Source organism: Coregonus clupeaformis, unplaced genomic scaffold (genome assembly GCF_020615455.1).
Source record: "Coregonus clupeaformis isolate EN_2021a unplaced genomic scaffold, ASM2061545v1 scaf0617, whole genome shotgun sequence".
Classification (NCBI taxonomy): Eukaryota; Metazoa; Chordata; class Actinopteri; order Salmoniformes; family Salmonidae; genus Coregonus; species Coregonus clupeaformis.
The window spans coordinates 1-19,443 of record NW_025534072.1 but is presented as its reverse complement, the minus strand read 5'-3'; the positions used below and the strand labels follow the sequence as shown (position 1 = coordinate 19,443).

The following is a 19,443-nucleotide window of genomic DNA, read 5'->3' as shown; positions in this document are numbered from 1 at the left end:
TGAGAAATACAATGTAAACCCCTGTGTATGTCAAAGAGGACATATGTACCACTAGTCTCAGCCACCGACCCAAATGATGAAAAAATACAAACCAGTAACTCTGACTTTAAGTCATTTGAAGGGCTGCTCTAACTATGGTATGCCACAGGACACGTTAGATTGTAGTTTTTATCAGATGGTTTATGCCTATTCAGAGAGCCAATGAAATCACTTTGTTCAGTGTTTCCGCCTACTTCATAATGACTACCCGATGAGTGTCATCATATAAAAGGTGCCCCGTTGTCAGACCCACCACTATACAGTGCAGAAAGGACATTAAAATGATGATTATATATTGGACAATCTTTTTGTTTTACACCAATTTTGGTAAGTAAGAAATATTCATGTGGATCCTTGTACTTTTTATGTCAGTCTTTTTGAATCCAATTGAATGACCATGTAGTCTGAATAATGATAATAATGTATCATTCTGTACTATACCTTTGTCTTTCATTTATTTAGTTTGTTTGCTTCACAGGTTGTGTACTTAACAAAAATGTAATCCAACCAGACCCTGTGATGGTTACACACCTTGGACAAAGTGTATCTCTCACTTGCTTTTGTCGATCTGATTTGATCAAAGTCTCTTGGTTCAAGCAAACTGTTGGACAGAAACCTCTTCTCATGACAGTATCAATTTATCCCGAAAAAAAAATACATATTCCAACAACTTTGACAAGGACTTTTACGGAGAATAAACGTTTGAGTGTGAAGAGAGAAGTTGACAGCTGTAACCTGACCATCTCCAAGATAGAGTCAGGGGACTCAGCTACATACTACTGTGGTAGTATGATAGCGAGTGATGTCAAATTTGGAGAAGGAACAGTTATATTTGTGAAAGGTAACATCAGTTCCTTTTAAAAATGTTAAATACTGAAGTGTGTTCCTATAATTGTAAATTAATGAATTTGGAGGAAAATTGAATGTACACACCATGATCTTACTCACTCTCTTCAGATTCAGGGTCCAACAGCATGTCTGTTCTCCAGCAGCCTGTGTCTGAGTCAGTCCAGACAGGAGACTCTGTGACTCTGAACTGTACAATACACACTGAGACCTGTGCAGGAGAACACAGTGTCTATTGGTTCAGACATGGCTCAGGAGAATCCCGTCCAGGAATCATTTACACCTATGGAGACAGGAGTGATCAGTGTGAGAAGAGCCCTGAGGCTGGGTCTCCTACACAGAGCTGTGTCTACAACCTCCCCAAGAGGAACCTCAGCCTCTCTGATGCTGGGACTTACTACTGTGCTGTGGCCTCATGTGGGGAGATACTGTTTGGAAACGGGACCAAGCTGGACATTGACCGTAAAGTTATATTTCTGACATTTCTGAAAATGTCTAACATTCTTTAACATTGCTGTGAATAAATTGTATGCCTGGTTGAACAAAAAGTCCTGAATTTCCTCTATCACTGTCTGTATTTCTACAGATGGTTGTAAGGACCATGTTCTCTTGGTGTACTGTCTGGGTGTAGTGTTGGCTCTTTGTGTCATCCTCATCATTGTCCTTGGTTGTGTTTTGTATAAGATGACCAAGAAAACCTCTCTGCTGTGTAGAGGTAAGTGTTATCATTGCCCACAATATATGCTTAAACTGTTGGGGCGGTATACATTACACATTGGGGCGGCAGGTAGCTTAGGGGTTAAGAGCGTTGTGCCAGTAATCGAAAGGTCGCTGGTTCTAATCCCCGAGCTGACTAGGTGAAAAATCTGTTGACGTGCCCTTGAGCAAAGCACTTAACCCTAATTGCTCCTGTAAGTTGCTCTGGATAAGAGCGTCTGTAAAATGTAAATTTTAGTCATGAAACTGGGTTAATTCATTGTATGATGATGATGATGATGAGGTTTATGATGATGATAAAGATGATGTTGATGATAATTCCACCATGTGTTTGTCTAAAAGGAATGGACCCTCAGTCAAGTGGTCCGGGGAGTCCCCAGTTCTTATAATCAGGTATCCAGACCATACAGTGAAAAAAAATGTTTTTATGAGTTTGATGAACTGTAAACAGATCCTTCTGTCAAAATATCAGGTAATTTCCTGATGTCTTTGGAATTTGTTTTGCTATTCCTCTTAGGATCAAAAAGATGATGACACACTCACGTCTGTCCATTACGCTGCTCTGAATGTCATCCACAAGAAGCCAAAGACCCAGAGACAGAGGGGCACCATGGAGAGAGACACTGTGTATTCTGGGGTGAGGTGCAAAAACATGGACTGAAACGTCAACTTTTGATCTTTAATAACTTGCATTGATTTTGTGTTTTCTACACTGTATGTATAACTATGGCTGTTCATTGTGTGTTGTAATAGTATTCTGTCGAGCTCATTTTAACATTGATACTGTTGTGCATTTTAGATCCAATAAAACATTCAACTGCTTTCATTCAGAGGCATTGTTTGGTTTGCATTCATATGTTTCTCTCTCTTTAAATTTTACCCACAGATTCAGTATGCAACAACCATATTAGGCTTATGCTCAATGTAACAAAGGTATGTTTGGTTGCATAATACACTGTAAAAATGCATCTATTGACTGGTGTTTAAGTTTGTCTCAAAATCTTTTTTAACTGTATCCTGAAAAGATCTCTGTGGTATTCTGAATGCCCTAAATAGATTTAACTCTCAGCTAAACTCATCTTTAACCCCCAGCAATGACCTACAGTCCTCACCATGCGCTCTCTACAAACACCTGCATCTAAACCACAAACAACCATGTCACTAAGAGCACAACTCACTCTCTTCATGAGAAAAGCCTGAACTAAAATAAACAGCTTAGGTGAATATACTTTGAACAGTTTTTATATTGTTGAGCGACTGATTTCAGACAGGACAATGTACACTTTGTGACTGAGGACTTTTCACAAACTATTGACAAAATGTGAATGTAGAAGTGCACCTTGGAGGACTGCAATTCATTTATCTGTCGATAGGGAGCAGCAGGTTACATGGAAGTCCCCTGCGACTGCTTCACCAGCAGAGACGCAGCAACATTTAGAAGTTGTGAATATGTTCAAATTGTTAATTAATTTGACGAACAAGCGTTGAAAACGTATTTCCTGAGGTAGTTAATGTGTGTAGTCATAATATCTGTCAACAAAGGCCCAACAAAGACTCTGTGTGGCTGTTAAGAATCTATAACAAAGTAATACATACATTTATTATATGCATATTACACATCTGTATCATGTTATGAATCCATATCAGCATCATAGCGTCACATGCATCAAACAGGCTAGGTAGTCATCATCACTGGATCATTACTACCAACATCAACTAAGTTATTATAAAGTGTAGCTTAGTTAACAGGAGGAGCCACAGCATCACTCAAAATAAAAGTGGTAGTAGAGTGCTCTCTATATGACGAAGAAAATGACTCATGTTTTTACGTGTAATTTTTAAAAATTGATTTCCAGTGATAGTTGAATAAGTACAGTGAGGGAAAAAAGTATTTGATCCCCTGCTGATTGTGTACATTTGCCCACTGACAAAGAAATGATCAGTTTATAATTGTAATGGTAGGTTTATTTGAACAGTGAGAGACAGAATAACAACAAAAATCCAGAAAAACGCATATAAAAATGTTGAAATTGATTTGCATTTGAATGAGGGAAATAAGTATTTGACCCCTTCCGAGCTGAGATTAGGAGCACACTCTTAAAGGGAATGCTCCTAATCTCAGCTTGTTACCTGTATAAAAGACACCTGTCCACAGAAGCAATCAATCAATCAGATTCCAAACTCTCCACCATGGCCAAGACCAAAGAGCTCTCCAAGGATGTCAGGGACAAGATTGTAGACCCACACAAGGCTGGAATGGGCTACAAGACCATCGCCAAGCAGCTTGGTGAGAAGGTGACAACAGTTGGTGCGATTATTCGCAAATGGAAGAAACACAAAGAACTGTCAATCTCCCTCGGCCTGGGGCTCCATGCAAGATCTCACCTCGTGGAGTTGCAATGATCATGAGAACGGTGCTTTAGGGGTGTGTTTCTGCTAAGGGGACAGGACAACTTCACCGCATCAAAGGGACGATGGACGGGGCCATGTACCGTCAAATCTTGGTGAGAACCTCCTTCCCTCAGCCAGGGCATTGAAAATGGGTCGTGGATGGGTATTCCAGCATGACAATGACCCAAAACACACGGCTAAGGCAACAAAGTAGTGGCTCAAGAAGAAGCACATTAAGGTCCTGGAGTGGCCTAGCCAGTCTCCAGACCTTAATCCCATAGAAAATCTGTGGAGGGAGCTGAAGGTTCGAGTTGCCAAACATCAGCCTCGAAACCTTAATGACTTGGAGAAGATCTGCAAAGAGGAGTGGGACAAAATCCCTCCTGAGATGTGTGCAAACCTGGTGGCCAACTACAAGAATCGTCTGACCTCTGTGATTGCCAACAAGGGTTTTGCCACCAAGTACTAAGTCATGTTTTGCAGAGGGGTCAAATACTTATTTCCCTCATTAAAGTGCAAATCAGTTTATAACATTTTTGACATGCGTTTTTCTGGATATTTTGTTGTTATTCTGTCTCTCACTGTTCAAATAAACCTACCATTAAAATTATAGACGGATTATTTCTTTGTCAGTGGGCAAACGTACAAAATCAGCAGGGGATCAAATACTTTTTTCCCTCACTGTATGAGAGACAACCTATTCATTCAAGTAATCTCTCCTCTGTAATGTGTTGTCCTCTTTTAATTGTGTTGATAGCATGTCACTCACACCCACCCCCACACAGTGAACAAGTTCACAGGTACTCTGCAGTCTTCTGTAAGCCCAAGATGAGGTCGTATCTACGCTTCGGTTAGGTGGGCCTGCTGGCTTTGTGCACATTGGACCCTCCTACCTGCTCTCTGTGTCTCTGTGTCTCTATGTGGTTTTCAGCAGGATGTCTATGTGGTGTCACTGTTGTTCTCACTATATTTACTTGTTGTTCATGTTGCACCAGACAGATTACAGCCACAGCAAAACAGTTATTTATAAAACTGACTGTAATATATATTTCGTTATCTGAAATCAGTTCCAAACCACAAATAACTGCTAATGAACCCTATTTGAACCCTCTGAGTTAAGCATCTCATTTGTGATACAGCACCATCTATTCTAACTTGTGGTCCAGGGGAGGGGCCATTTTGGGATGATGTGATGGAAGAACGTTCAGTACATTCTCAAACAGACATGCCTTGTGAAGCACAACGACTACTGTAGGGTGCTCTGTGAGAAGGAGACCAATAGAGGAGCATCCTCCTTCTGATAGATTGCTTCCTTTTAGAACCACAATAACCACAGAGTAAAACAGACTAGATAAAGTGTGTCAAATTAGTTGATTGGCTGGGGTGTCCAATCTGGCATGGCACACTCAGGTGTTACACTTAGTGAATGTTTCTGTGAATAATATACAAGGAATGGAAGACTGACATAAAATGTACTTGTTTAATTGTGTAGGTGTTTACCCCACACATGTTCATCCATGTACATACACTATATATACAAAAGTATGTGGACACCCCTTCAAATTAGTGGATTCGACTATTTCAGCCATACCCGTTGCTGACAGGTGTATGAAATTGAGCACACAGCCATGCGATCTCCATAGACCAACATTGGCAGTAGAATGGCCTTACTGAAGAGCTCAGTGACTTTCAACGTGGCACCTTCATAGGATGCCACCTTTCTAAAAATCTGTTTGTAAAATTCCGGCCCTGCTAGAGCTGCCCCGGTCAACTGTAAGTGCTGTTATTGTGAAGTGGAAACGTCTAGGAGCAACAACGGCTCAGCCGCCAAGTGTTAGGCCACACAAGCTCACAGAACGGGACCGCCGAGTGCTGAAGCGCGTAGCGCATAAAAATCGCCTGTCCTCGGTTGCAACACTCACTACCAAGTTCCAAACTGCCTCTGGAAGCAACGTCAGCACCCGACAGCAGCACAATAACTTTGTCGGGAGCTTCATGAAATGGGTTTCCTAGGCCGAACAGCCGCACACAAGCCTAAGATCACTATGCACAATGCCAAGTGGCGGCTGGAGTGGTGTAAAGCTCGCCGCCATTGGACTCTGGAGCAGTGGAAACGCGTTCTCTGGAGTGATGAATCACGCCTTCACTATCTGGCAGTCCGACGGACTAATCTATGTTTGGCAGATGCCAGGAGAACGCTACCTGCCCCAATGCATAGTGCCAACTGTAACGTTTGGTGGAGGAGGAATAATGTTCTGGGGCTGTTTTTCATGGTTCGGGCTAGGCCCCTTAGTTCCAGTGAAGGGAAATCTTAACGCTACAGCATACAATGACATTCTAGACGATTCTGTGCTTCCAACTTTGTGGCAACAGTTTGGGAAAGGCCATTTCCTGTTTTAGCATGACAATACACCTGTGCACAAAGCAAGGTCCATACAGAAATGGTTTCCCGAAATCGGTAGGGAAGAAATTGACTGGCCTGCACAGAGCCCTGACTTCAACCCCATCGAACACCTTTGGGATGAATTGGAACGCTGACTGCGAGCCAGGCCTAATCACCCAACATCAGTGCTCAACCTCACTAATGCTCTTGTGGCTGAATGGAAAAAGTCCCTGCAGCAATTTTCCAAAATTTACTGGAAAGCCTTAATAAAATGGAAGCAAGTACTCCCCCTGCGACTTCTAATTCAATTGAGCATCATCATCCTTGCTTATGCTGTATGTGTTAATTGATTGAACTGCTCTCCTGAAATCCCTGTGTACAGAATGTGCCTTCTTTTTGCATTAATAAATATATACAGTATTTAAACAACTGATAGGGACTAAAATAGACTTATTCCTGTCACGATCGTTGTAAGAGGCAGACCAAGGCGCGAGCGTGATAGGCGTACATCTTTTAATGAGTACTTAATACCAACAACAAAACGATACGTGAAGTCTAAAGGCTCACCAACACAAACCTATACAGAACAAGATCCCACAATCAACTGTGCAAAACAGGCTGCCTAAGTATGGTTCCCAATCAGAGACAACGAGCTACAGCTGCCTCTGATTGGGAACCACCCTGGCCAACATAGATCTAAACTATCTATAATAAACACACAGAACAACTAAACATAGGAACTAACACCCTGGCTCAACATTAAAGAGTCCCCAGAGCCAGGGCGTGACAATTCCATCTCTTGGGTTCTGTACATACAGTATGCCTGTATGAATGTTTGTCCAGAGGGCTTCTGCAGAGACTACCTACTGTTACCATGCTAAACCCACCCACGCATCATGCACTCAGTGAGCTGTTCACAGATACCTGAGCACTTTGTTCTGCTGTGAGCTCAAGACAAGGCCGTCTCTTTGCTTTGGATAGGCCTGGTTGGCCTTTCACTCACTATGTGGTTTCAGCAGGATGTCTACGTGGTGTCAGTGTGTTTTCTCTCATGCTTACATTGTTGATCACGACCATGACAATTAGAAACACAGTCCACTGACATACTGCATGCTATATAGCCTCTATCTTATCACATGGGCCAGTTTCCCAGACACAGTTTAAGCCGAGTCCTGTACTAAAAAGCATGTTCATCTTCATTCTTGAACTACGATTATTGATTTACAGAGTTTAAAGTAGAAGTTGTATCAATGTATACTAGGCTACAGCTAAGAGCCCTATCCACCCAGGTAAACCACTGACCCCTACTAAACTATCAGGTGTTACACTTCATTTAGAGCATGATTCTGTGAATGATAGTTAATGCGACCGACATACAATAGACCTGTTTCATCCTGTAAGTGATTCCCCTATGTACAGTCATAATGCTCCACCCCTGTTCCCCTGGTACATATCAAGATCTGTTCTATGTATAACAGTCCTCCTATAGGTCATCAGGAGAACTGTAACTGCTGCATGGGGTGGGCCAAAGATATCTAAGGCACACAACTAAGTTTGATACCAAGAGCATATACAGTGGGGGAAAAAAGTATTTAGTCAGCCACCAATTGTGCAAGTTCTCCCACTTAAAAAGATGAGAGAGGCCTGTAATTTTCATCATAGGTACACGTCAACTATGACAGACAAATTGAGAGAAAAAAAATCCAGAAAATCACATTGTAGGATTTTTTTATGAATTTATTTTCAAATTATGGTGGAAAATAAGTATTTGGTCACCTACAAATAAGCAAGATTTCTGGCTCTCACAGACCTGTAACTTCTTCTTTAAGTGGCTCCTCTGTCCTCCACTCATTACCTGTATTAATGGCACCTGTTTGAACTTGTTATCAGTATAAAAGACACCTGTCCACAACCTCAAACAGTCACATTCCAAACTCCACTATGGCCAAGACCAAAGTGCTGTCAAAGGACACCAGAAACAAAATTGTAGACCTGCACCAAGCTGGGAAGACTGCATCTGCAATAGGTAAGCAGCTTGGTTTGAAGAAATCAACTGTGGGAGCAATTATTAGGAAATGGAAGACATACAAGACCACTGATAATCTCCCTCGGTTTGGGGCTCCACGCAAGATCTCACCCCGTGGGGTCAAAATGATCACAAGAACGGTGAGCAAAAATCCCAGAACCACACGGGGGGACCTAGTGAATGACCTGCAGAGAGCTGGGACCAAAGTAACAAAGCCTACCATCAGTAACACACTACGCCGCCAGGGACTCAAATCCTGCAGTGCCAGACGTGTCCCCCTGCTTAAGCCAGTACATGTCCAGGCCCGTCTGAAGTTTGCTAGAGTGCATTTGGATGATCCAGAAGAGGATTGGGAGAATGTCATATGGTCAGATGAAACCAAAATAGAACTTTTTTGTAAAAAACTCAACTCGTCGTGTTTGGAGGACAAAGAATGCTGAGTTGCATCCAAAGAACACCATACCTACTGTGAATCATGGGGGTGGAAACATCATGCTTTGGGGCTGTTCTTCTGCAAAGGGACCAGGACGACTGATCTGTGTAAAGGAAAGAATGAATGGGGCCATGTATCGTGAGATTTTGAGTGAAAACCTCCTTCCATCAGCAAGGGCATTGAAGATGAAACGTGGCTGGGTCTTTCAGCATGACAATGATCCCAAACACACCGCCCGGGCAACGAAGGAGTGGCTTCGTAAGAAGCATTTCAAGGTCCTGGAGTGGCCTAGCCAGTCTCCAGATCTCAACCCCATAGAAAATCTTTGGAGGGAGTTGAAAGTCCGTGTTGCCCAGCGACAGCCCCAAAACATCACTGCTCTAGAGGAGATCTGCATGGAGGAATGGGCCAACATACCAGCAACAGTGTGTGAAAACCTTGTGAAGACTTACAGAAAACGTTTGACCTGTGTCATTGCAACAAAGGGTATATAACAAAGTATTGAGAAACTTTTGTTATTGACCAAATACTTATTTTCCACCATAATTTGCAAATAAATTCATAAAAATCCTACAATGTGATTTTCTGGAAATTTCTTTTCAATTTGTCTGTCATAGTTGACGTGTACCTATGATGAAACTTACAGGCCTCTCTCATCTTTTTTAAAGTGGGAGAACTTGCACAATTGGTGGCTGACTAAATACTTTTTTTCCCCACTGTATATACACCTGTTCTGAAAGTCCCCAGAGTCTGCAACACCACTAAGCAAGGGGCACCACCAAGCAAGCAGCACCATGAAGACCAAGGAGCTCTCCAAACAGACATTTACATTTACATTTACATTTTAGTCATTTAGCAGACGCTCTTATCCAGAGCGACTTACAGGAGCAATTAGGGTTAAGTGCCTTGCTCAAGGGCACATTAACGTCATTTAGCAGACGCTCTCAGCCAGAGCGACTCACAAATTGGTGCGTTCACTCCTATAGCCAGTGGGATAACCACTTTACAATTTGGGGGGTTACAAGGAATACTTTATCCTATCCCAGGTATTCCTTAAAGAGGTGGGGTTTCAAATGTCTCCGGAAGGTGGTGAGTGACTCCGCTGTCCTGGCGTCGTGAGGGAGCTTGTTCCACCATTGGGGTGCCAGAGCAGCAAACAGTTTTGACTGGGCTGAGCGGGAGCTATGCTTCCGCAGAGGAAGGGGAGCCAGCAGGCCAGAGGTGGATGAACGCAATGCCCTCGTTTGGGTGTAGGGACTGATCAGAGCCTGAAGGTACAGAGGTGCCGTTCCCCTCACTGCTCCATAGGCAAGCACCATGGTCTTGTAGCGGATGCGAGCTTCAACTGGAAGCCAGTGGAGTGTGCGGAGGAGGGGGGTGACGTGAGAGAACTTGGGAAGGTTGAACACCAGACGGGCTGCGGCATTCTGGATGAGTTGTAGGGGTTTAATGGCACAGGCAGGGAGGCCAGCCAACAGCGAGTTGCAGTAGTCCAGACGGGAGATGACAAGTGCCTGGACCAGGACCTGCTCCGCTTCCTGTGTAAGGCAGGGTCGCACTCTCCGAATGTTGTAGAGCATGAACCTGCAGGAGCGGGTCACCGCCTTGATGTTGGCGGAGAACGACAGGGTGTTGTCCAGGGTCACGCCTAGGCTCTTCGCACTCTGGGAGGAGGACACAGCGGAGTTGTCAACCGTGATGGCGAGATCATGGAACGGGCAGTCCTTCCCCGGGAGGAAGAGCAGCTCCGTCTTGCCAGGGTTCAGCTTGAGGTGGTGATCCGTCATCCATACTGATATGTCTGCCAGACATGCAGAGATGCGATTCGCCACCTGGTTATCAGAAGGGGGAAAGGAGAAGATTAGTTGTGTATCGTCAGCGTAGCAATGATAGGAAAGGCCATGTGAGGATATGACAGAGCCAAGTGACTTGGTGTATAGGGAGAAAAGGAGAGGGCCTAGAACCGAGCCCTGGGGGACACCAGTGGTGAGACACGTGGTGCGGAGACAGCTTCCCGCCACGCCACTTGGTAGGAGCGACCGGTCAGGTAGGATGCAATCCAGGAGTGAGCCGCGCCGGAGATGCCCAGCTCGGAGAGGGTGGAGAGGAGGATCTGATGGTTCACAGTATCAAAGGCAGCAGACAGGTCTAGAAGGACAAGAGCAGAGGAGAGAGAGTTAGCTTTAGCAGTGCGGAGAGTCTCCGTGACACAGAGAAGAGCAGTCTCCAGTTGAATGACCAGTCCTGAAACCTGATTGGTTTGGATCAAGAAGGTCATTCTGAGAGATAGCAAGAGAGTTGGCTAAAGACGGCACACTCAATAGTTTTGGAAAGAAAAGAAAGAAGGGATACTGCTCTGTAGTTGTTGACATCAGTGGGGTCGAGTGTTGGTTTTTTGAGAAGGGGAGCAACTCTCGCTCTCTTGAAGACGGAAGGGACATGGCCAGCGGTCAAGGATGAGTTGATCAGCGAGGTGAGGTAGGGGAGAAGGTCACCGGAGATGGTCTGGAGAAGGGAGGAGGGGATGGGGTCAAGCGGGCAGGTTGTTGGGCGGCCTGCAGTCACAAGTCGCAGGATTTTATCTGGAGAGAGAGGGGAGAAAGAAGTCAAAGCATAGGGTAGGGCAGTGTGAGCAGGACCAGCAGTGTCATTAGACTTAACAAACGAGGATCGGATGTCGTCAACCTTCTTTTCAAAGTGGTTGGACGAAGTCATCCACAGAGAGAGAGGAGGGGGGAGGATTCAGGAGGGAGGAAAATGTGGCAAAGAGCTTCCTAGGGTTAGAGGCAGATGCTTAGAATTTAGAGTGGTAGAAGGTGGCCTTAGCAGCAGAAACAGATGAAGAAAATGTAGAGAGGAGGGAGGGAAAAGATGCCAGGTCGGCAGGGAGTTTAGTTTTCTTCCATTTCCGCTCCGCTGCCCGGAGCTCTGTTCTGTGAGCTCGCAATGAGTCATCAAGCCACGGAGCTGGAGGGGAGGACCGAGCCGGCCGGGAGGATAGGGGACACAGAGAGTCAAAGGATGCAGAAAGGGAGGAGAGGAGGGTTGAGGAGGCAGAATCAGGAGATTGGAGGGAGAAGGATTGAGCAGAGGGAAGAGATGATAGGATGGAAGAGGAGAGAGTAGTGGGAGAGAGAGAGCGAAGGTTGCGGCGGCGCATTACCATCTGTGTAGGGGCAGAGTGAGTAGTGTGGGAGGAGAGTGAGAGAGAAAAGGAAACAAAGTAGTGGTCGGAGACATGGAGGGGAGTTGCAGTGAGATTAGTAGAGGAGCAGCATCTAGTGAAGATGAGGTCAAGCGTATTGCCTGCCTTGTGAGTAGGGGGACGGTGAGAGGTCAGGGACAAAGAGGTCAGGGACAAAAACAGGTCAGGGACAAAGTTGTGGAGAAGTACAGATCAGGGTTGGGTTATAAAGAAATATCTGAAACTTTGAACATCCCACGGAGCACCATTAAATCCATTATTAAAAAATTTTAAGAATATGGCACCACAACAAACCTGCCAAGAGAGGGCCGCCCACCAAAACTCACGGACCAGGCAAGCAAGGAGGGCATTAATCAGAGAGGCAACAAAGAGACCAAAGATAACCTTGAAGGAGCTGCAAAGCTCCACAGCGGAGATTGCGGTATCTGTCCATATGACTACTTTTAAGCCGTACACTCCACAGTACTGGGCTTTTATGGAAGAGTGGCCAGAAAAAAAGCCATTGCTTAAAGAAAAAAATAAGCAAACATGTTTGGTGTTCACCAAAAGGCATGTGGGAGACTCCCCAAATATATGGAAGAAGGTACTCTGGTCAGATGAGACTAAAATTGAGCTCTTTAGCCATCAAGCAAAACATTATGTCTGGCGCAAACCCAACACCTCTCATCACCCTGAGAACACCATCGGCAGGGACTGGGAAACTTGTCAGAATTGAAGGAATGATGGATGGCGCTAAATACAGGGGAAATTATTGTGGGAAACCTGTTTCAGTCTTCCAGAGATTTGAGACTGGGACGGAGGTTCACCTTCCAGCAGGACAATGACCCTAAGCATACTGCTAAAGCAACACTCAAGTGGTTTAAGGGGAAACATTGAAATGTATTGGAATGGCCTAGTCAAAGCCCAGACCTCAATCCAATTGAGAATCTGTGGTATGACTTAAAGATTGCTGCACACCAGCGGAACCCATCCAACTTGAAGGAGCTGGAGCAGTTTTGCCTTGAAGAATGGGCAAAAATCCCAGTGGCTAGATGTGCCAAGATTATAGAGACATAACCCAAGAGACTTGCAGCTGTAATTGCTGCAAAAGGTGGCTCTACAAAGTATTGACTTTGGGGCGGGTGAATAGTTATGCACGCTCAAGTTTTCTGTTTTTTTGTCTTATTTCTTGTTTGTTTCACAAGAAAAAATATTTTGCATCTTCGAAGTTGTAGGCATGTTGTGTAAATCAAATTATACAAACCCCAAAATCAATTTTAATTCCAGGTTGAAAGGCAACAAAATAGAAAAATGCCAAGGGGGGTTAATATATTTGCAAGCCACTGTATTTAGTGACAATATAAATTTGGCCCCATTTCATATGACAGAGCATTTTCTGCTAGCTAGTACACAAATCCGCTGGAGCCAGACCCTGTTGAACCCAACTCCGCGTGACACTACTTGGTGGGCCCCCAGTCTGTGGCCCTCAGATAGACCCTACTCAGACTGTCCCCCTTCATATGTCATCTCTCTCTCTGGCTGGGCTCCTTCGCTCAGAGGGAGAGCAAATTGATTCTTTGTCTTGATAGGCCAGAAAAAGTGACATGTAATTTACCTCTGCAAATGTTGGGTGGGAAACCTCACACTTCAAGTCAGCTCCGCTGACACTGGTAGCAGAGATCAGACAGATGGGGCCTTCTTGCACTATAAAGTACTGAACCCTAGGACGTTCACAAAGCGCTTTATACACCAACATGTCAGTCAGAACCGGTCCAAAACCACTCAAAGTCCCCTATATAGGGGACTTAACATCTACTAACATTTTATATCAGGTATTTACAGAATCACATATCATTGTATGTATTCAGCAAATGTTAAGTTCAAACATTGAAACATATCATCTTTCTTATCAGGTTCAGGGTCCAGAAACATGACTGTGCTCCAGCAATCTGTTTCTGGTTCAGTCCAGCCAGGAGACTCTGTGAATCTGAACTTTACAATACACACTGAGAGCTGTGCAGGAGAACACAATGTCTATTGGTTCAGACATGACTCAAAAGAATCCCATCCAGGAATAATTTACACCCATGGAGACTGGAGTGATCAGTGTGAGATCAGTGTGAGCATCAGCTGTTCCGGATGACTATGTGACCAAGCTATCTGTAGCCGATGTGAGTAAGACTTTTAAGCAGGTCAACATTCACAAGGCCACAGGGCCAGACGGATTACCAGGACGTGTACTCCGAGCATGCGCTGACCAACTGGCAAGTGTCTTCACTGACATTTTCAACATGTCCCTGACAGAGTCTATAATAAGCAGACCACCATAGACCCACTCCAATTTGCATACCGCCCCAACAGATCCACAGATGATGCAATCTCTATTGCACTCCACACTGCCCTTTCCCACCTGGACAAGAGGAACACCTACGTGAGAATGCTATTCATTGACTACAGCTCAGCGTTCAACACCATAGTGCCCTCAAAGCTCATCACTAAGCTAAGGACCCTGGGACTAAAAACCTCCTTCTGCAACTGGATCCTGGAATTCTGACGGGCCTCCCTAGGTGGTAAGGGTAGGTAACAACACATCTGCCACACTGATCCTCAACACGGGGGGCCCCTCAGGGGTGCGTGCTCAGTCCCCCTCCTGTACTCCCTGTTTACCCATGACTGCATGGCCAGGCACGACTCCAACACCATCATTATTGCACACCGGTACAATGCACCTCATTTTGGACAGATATTCTGCCTACTTACTTCCCTAAAGTTACTCAGCTACTTGAGTACTATTCGCCTAAAACTTTACTTCAGATATTGGAAACCACTACCAACTGTTAGCCTAGCTACTAGCTCTCATCTCTTTGTTTTTTATCCTGTCATCCTGACTTCCTTTCTTGAAGACCAATAGTAAGACGCTCCTTCATTACGCCTCCTGTAATTATTAATCTTAGAATCACAATAAAGAGTATCAACAGATTACAGATGATATGGAAGATCTTTGTGTTTTTTATACTTTTTAGATAAAAAAACACATTCATTTCGCAATTCAATACAGAGACACCAATAGTTTTTATGTAATGGTAAATACACATCGTTTTTCATGCATTTTAGGTAATTTCTGAAATTTTGCCTTTTTATATAAAAATACAGAAATGTAAATACATTTACATTTACATTTACATCATTTAGCTGACGCTCTTATCCAGAGCGACTAACAAATTGGTGCATTGAACTTATGATAGCCAGTGGGACAACCACCCTGTTTAATTTATTTTTCTTGTCATTTTTTGTCATTTGCTATTTTTTTTAAATGTTATGGGGGGTGGGGGAAGAAGGATTACTTATACTATTCCAGGTATTCCTTAAAGAGGTAGGGTTTCAAGTGTCTCCGGAAGGTGTTCAGTGACTCCGCTGTCCTGGCGTCTTGGGGGAGCTTGTTCCCACCATTGGGCGAATAGCTTTGACTGGGCTGTGCAAGGAAACTGTGCTTCCGTAGAGGTAGGGGGCTAGCAGGCCAGAGGTGGATGAACGTAGTGCCCTCGTTTGGGTGTAGGGTCTGATCAGAGCCTGAAGGTAAGGAGGTGCCGTTCCCCTCACAGCTCCGTAGGCAAGCACCATGGTCTTGTAGTAGATGCGAGCCTCAACTGGAAGCCAGTGGAGTGTGTGGAGGAGCGGGGTGACATAAGAGAACTTGGGAAGGTCGAACACCAGACGGGCTGCAGCGTTCTGGATAAGTTGAAGGGGTTTAAAGGCACAGGCAGGGAGCCCAGCCAACAGTGAGTTGCAGTAATCCAGACGGGAGATGACAAGTGCTTAGATTAGGACCTGTGCCGCTTTCTGTGTAAGGTAAGGTCGTACACTACGAATGTTGTAGAGCATGAACCTGCAGGATCGGGTCACCGCTTTGATGTTAGCGGAGAAACGACAGGGTATCGTCCAGGGTCACGCCAAGGTTCTTTGCACTCTGGGAGGAGGACACAATGGAGTTGTCAACCATGATGGCGAGATCATGGAGCGGGCAGTCCTTCCCCGGGAGGAAGAGCAGCTCCGTCTTGCCGAGGTTCAGCTTGAGGTGGTGATCCGACATCCACACTGATATGTCTGCCAGACATGCAGAGATGCGATTCGCCACCTGGTTATCAGAAGGGGGAAAGGAGAAAATTATTTGTGTGTCGTCTGCGTAGCAATGATAGGAGAGACCATGTGAGGATATGACAGAGCCAAGTGACTTGATGTATAGAGAGAATAGGAGAGGGCCTAGAACTGAGCCCCTGGGGGACACCAGTGGTGAGAGCACATGGTGCGGAGACAGATTCTCACCACGCCACCTGGTAGGAGCGACCTGTCAAGTAGGACGCAATCCAAGAGTGAGCAGCGCCGGAGATGCCCAACTCGGAGAGGGTGGAGAGGAGGATCTGATGGTTCACAGTATCAAAGGCAGCGGATAGGTCTAGAAGGATAAGAGCAGGGGAGAGAGAGTTAGCTTTAGCAGTGCAGAGAGCCTCCGTGACACAGAGAAGAGCAGTCTCAGTTGAATGACCAGTCTTGAAACCTGACTGGTTTGGATCAAGAAGGTCATTCTGAGAGAGATAGCAGGAGAGTTGGCTAGAGACGGCACGCTCAAGAGTTTTGGAGAGAAAATAAAGAAGGGATACTGGTCTGTAGTTGTTGACATCGGAGGGATCGAGTGTAGGTTTTTTGAGGAGTGGTGCTACTCGCTCTCTTGAAGACGGAAGGGACATGGCCAGCGGTCAAGGATGAGTTGATGAGCGAGGTGAGGTAAGGGAGAAGGTCTCCGGAAATGGTCTGGAGAAGAGAGGAGGGGGATAGGGTCAAGCGTGCAGGTTGTTGGGCGGCCGGCCGTCACAAGTCGCAAGATTTCATTTGGAGAGAGAGGGGAGAAAGAAGTCAAAGCATAGGGTAGGGGCAGTGTGAGCAGGACCAACGGTGTCATTTGACTTAATAAATTAACCTTATTTTCAAAATGGTTGACAAAGTCATCCACAGAGAGGGATGAGGGAGGGGAGGAGGAGGAGGATTAAGCAGGGAGGAGAAGGTGGCAAAAGAGCTTCCTGGGGTTAGAGGCAGAGACTTGACATTTAGAGTGGTAGAAAGTGGCTTTAGCAGCGAAACAGAGGAAGAGAATGTAGAGAGGAGGGAGTGAAAATATGACAGGTCCGCAGGGAGTCTAGTTTTCCTCCATTTCCGTCGGCTGCCCGGAGCCCTCTTTTTGTGAGCTCGCAATGAGTCGTCAAGCTACGGAGCAGGAGGGGAGGACCGAGCCGGCCGGGAGAATAGGGGACATAGAGAGTCAAAGATGCAGAAAGGGAGGAGAGGAGGGTTGAGGAGGCAGATTCAGGAGATCGGAGGGAGAAGGATTTAGCAGAGGGAAGAGATGATAGGATGGAAGAGGAGAGAGTAGCGGGAGAGAGAGAGCGAAGAGTTGCGACGGCACATTACCATCGGAGTAGGGGCAGAGTGAGTAGTGTTGGAGGAGAGCGAGAGAGAAAGGGATACAAAGTAGTGGTTGGAGACTTGGAGGGGAGTTGCAGTGAGATTAGTTGAAGAACAGCATCTAGTAAAGATGAGGTCAAGCGTATTGCCTGCCTTGTGAGTAGGGGGGGGGGACGGTGAGAGGGTGAGGTCAAAAGAGGAAAGGAGTGGAAAGAAGGAGGCAGAGAGAAATGAGTCAAAGTCAAACGTAGCGAGGTTAACGTCACCCAGAACTGTGAGGGGTGAGCCATCCTCAGGTAAAGGAACTTATCAAGGCGTCAAGCTCATTGATGAACTCCAAGGGAACCTGGAGGGCGATAAATGACAAGGATGTTAAGCTTGAATGGGCTAGTGACTGTGACAGCATGGAATTCAAATGAGGAGATAGACAGATGGGTCAGGGGAAAAAGAGAATGTCCACTTGGGAGAGATGAGGATTCCTGTGCCACTGCCGCCTGACCAGATGCTCTCGGGGTATGCGAGAACACATGGTCAGACGAGGAAAGAGCAGTAGGAGTAGCAGTGTTTTCTGTGGTAATCCATGTTTCCTTCAGCACCAAGACGATAAGGGACTGGAGGGTAGCATAGGCTGAGATTAACTCTGCCTTGTTGGCCGCAGAATGGCAGTTCCAGAGGCTGCCGGAGACCTGGAACTCCACGTGGGTCGTGCGCGCAGGGACCACCAGATTAGAGTGGCAGCAGCCACGCAGTGTGAAGCGTTTGTATGGCCTGTGCAGAGAGGAGAGAACAGGAATAGACAGACACATAGTTGACAGGCTACAGAAAAAGGCTACAATAATGCAAAGGAGATCAGAATGAAATGAACTAAACATCTGGGAAAGCAAGAGAGCGGGGCCTCCCCTCACTTACATTTCACTGAAACACTCAAATATAACTCTCCCAACTTCCACTTTAGAAATTATAATTGTTGTAAACTACAGTGGTTCAAAGTTTTCTAGGAATAGACTCTAACTTAGTTTATTCAGCTAGCTAACTTGGTACAGTATTCTTCCGTGAAAAACCGTCCAGGGCACCGAATCCTATGACGCCATAGCCAACTAGCATGCCAGCCTCCAATAACACGGTTTAGCGTCAATACTCGGTTACAACAAATCAGTGTGTTAACACGCCAAACAGATCATTCGTGTCCGTGTCTAACGTTGTGTAAAGTTTTGGGTTAGTTTTGACAGTTTGAGTGAGTACGTCTTCAACTTATTCAGCCAGTTAGTTAGCTAGAATAGTTAGCATACTAGCTAGCCATTGCTCTCTGCCGAACCACCCCTCCTCCGACGGCATGAAACACACAGAGAGAGCCAACCTAATGTTAACTAGTCACCCATGTCCCGAATTCCCTTGAACGACTCTTGTTACCAGTATGTAAAAAAACAAAACAAAAATAAATGTAGGTTATAACACCCTTAGTAGCTACTGTTAGCCAGTTAAGTGCAAAGCTAGCCACTCAAGCAATGACCTACAATCTGTCTGGGGTACTGACAAACTTCCAGGCAAGTGTTATGAAGGGCCCTGAAGTGTTTTTCGGGTGAACTTAAACTTTAAGTGCATTGCTTCTCTTCCAAACTCATTTCAAACTGACTTGCTTGTAAAAGACGAATAAAGCTGTGTAAGGGCTATTTGACCAAGAAGGAGAGTGATGAAGTGCTGCATCATATGACCTGTCCTCCACAATCCCCCGACCTCAACCAAATTGAGATTGTTTGGGGTGAGTCGGACCGCAGAGTGAAGGAAAAGCAGCCAACATGTGCTCAGCATATGTGGGAACTCCTTCAAGACTTTTGGGAAAGCAGTCCAGGTGAAGCTGGTTGAGAGAATGACAATAGTGTGCAAAGCTGTCATCAAGGCAAAGGGTGGCGACTTGAAGAATCTCAAATATAAAATATATTTTGATTTGTTTAACACTTTTTTGTTAA

At 45.3% G+C, this 19,443-nt stretch overlaps 1 protein-coding gene across 1 annotated transcript; it reads left to right on the top strand.

Annotated features, from left to right (window-relative positions):
* The first annotated feature begins 283 nt into the window (after positions 1-283).
* Positions 284-2,263, top strand: LOC121554534 (signal-regulatory protein beta-2-like). Its single transcript, XM_045216135.1, is given in 7 exon segments — positions 284-366; positions 518-880; positions 997-1,347; positions 1,472-1,600; positions 1,945-1,967; positions 1,969-1,995; positions 2,120-2,263. Coding segments are annotated over 7 exon segments (1,083 nt in total). The 5' UTR covers positions 284-320.
* Positions 2,264-19,443: the final 17,180 nt, after the last annotated feature.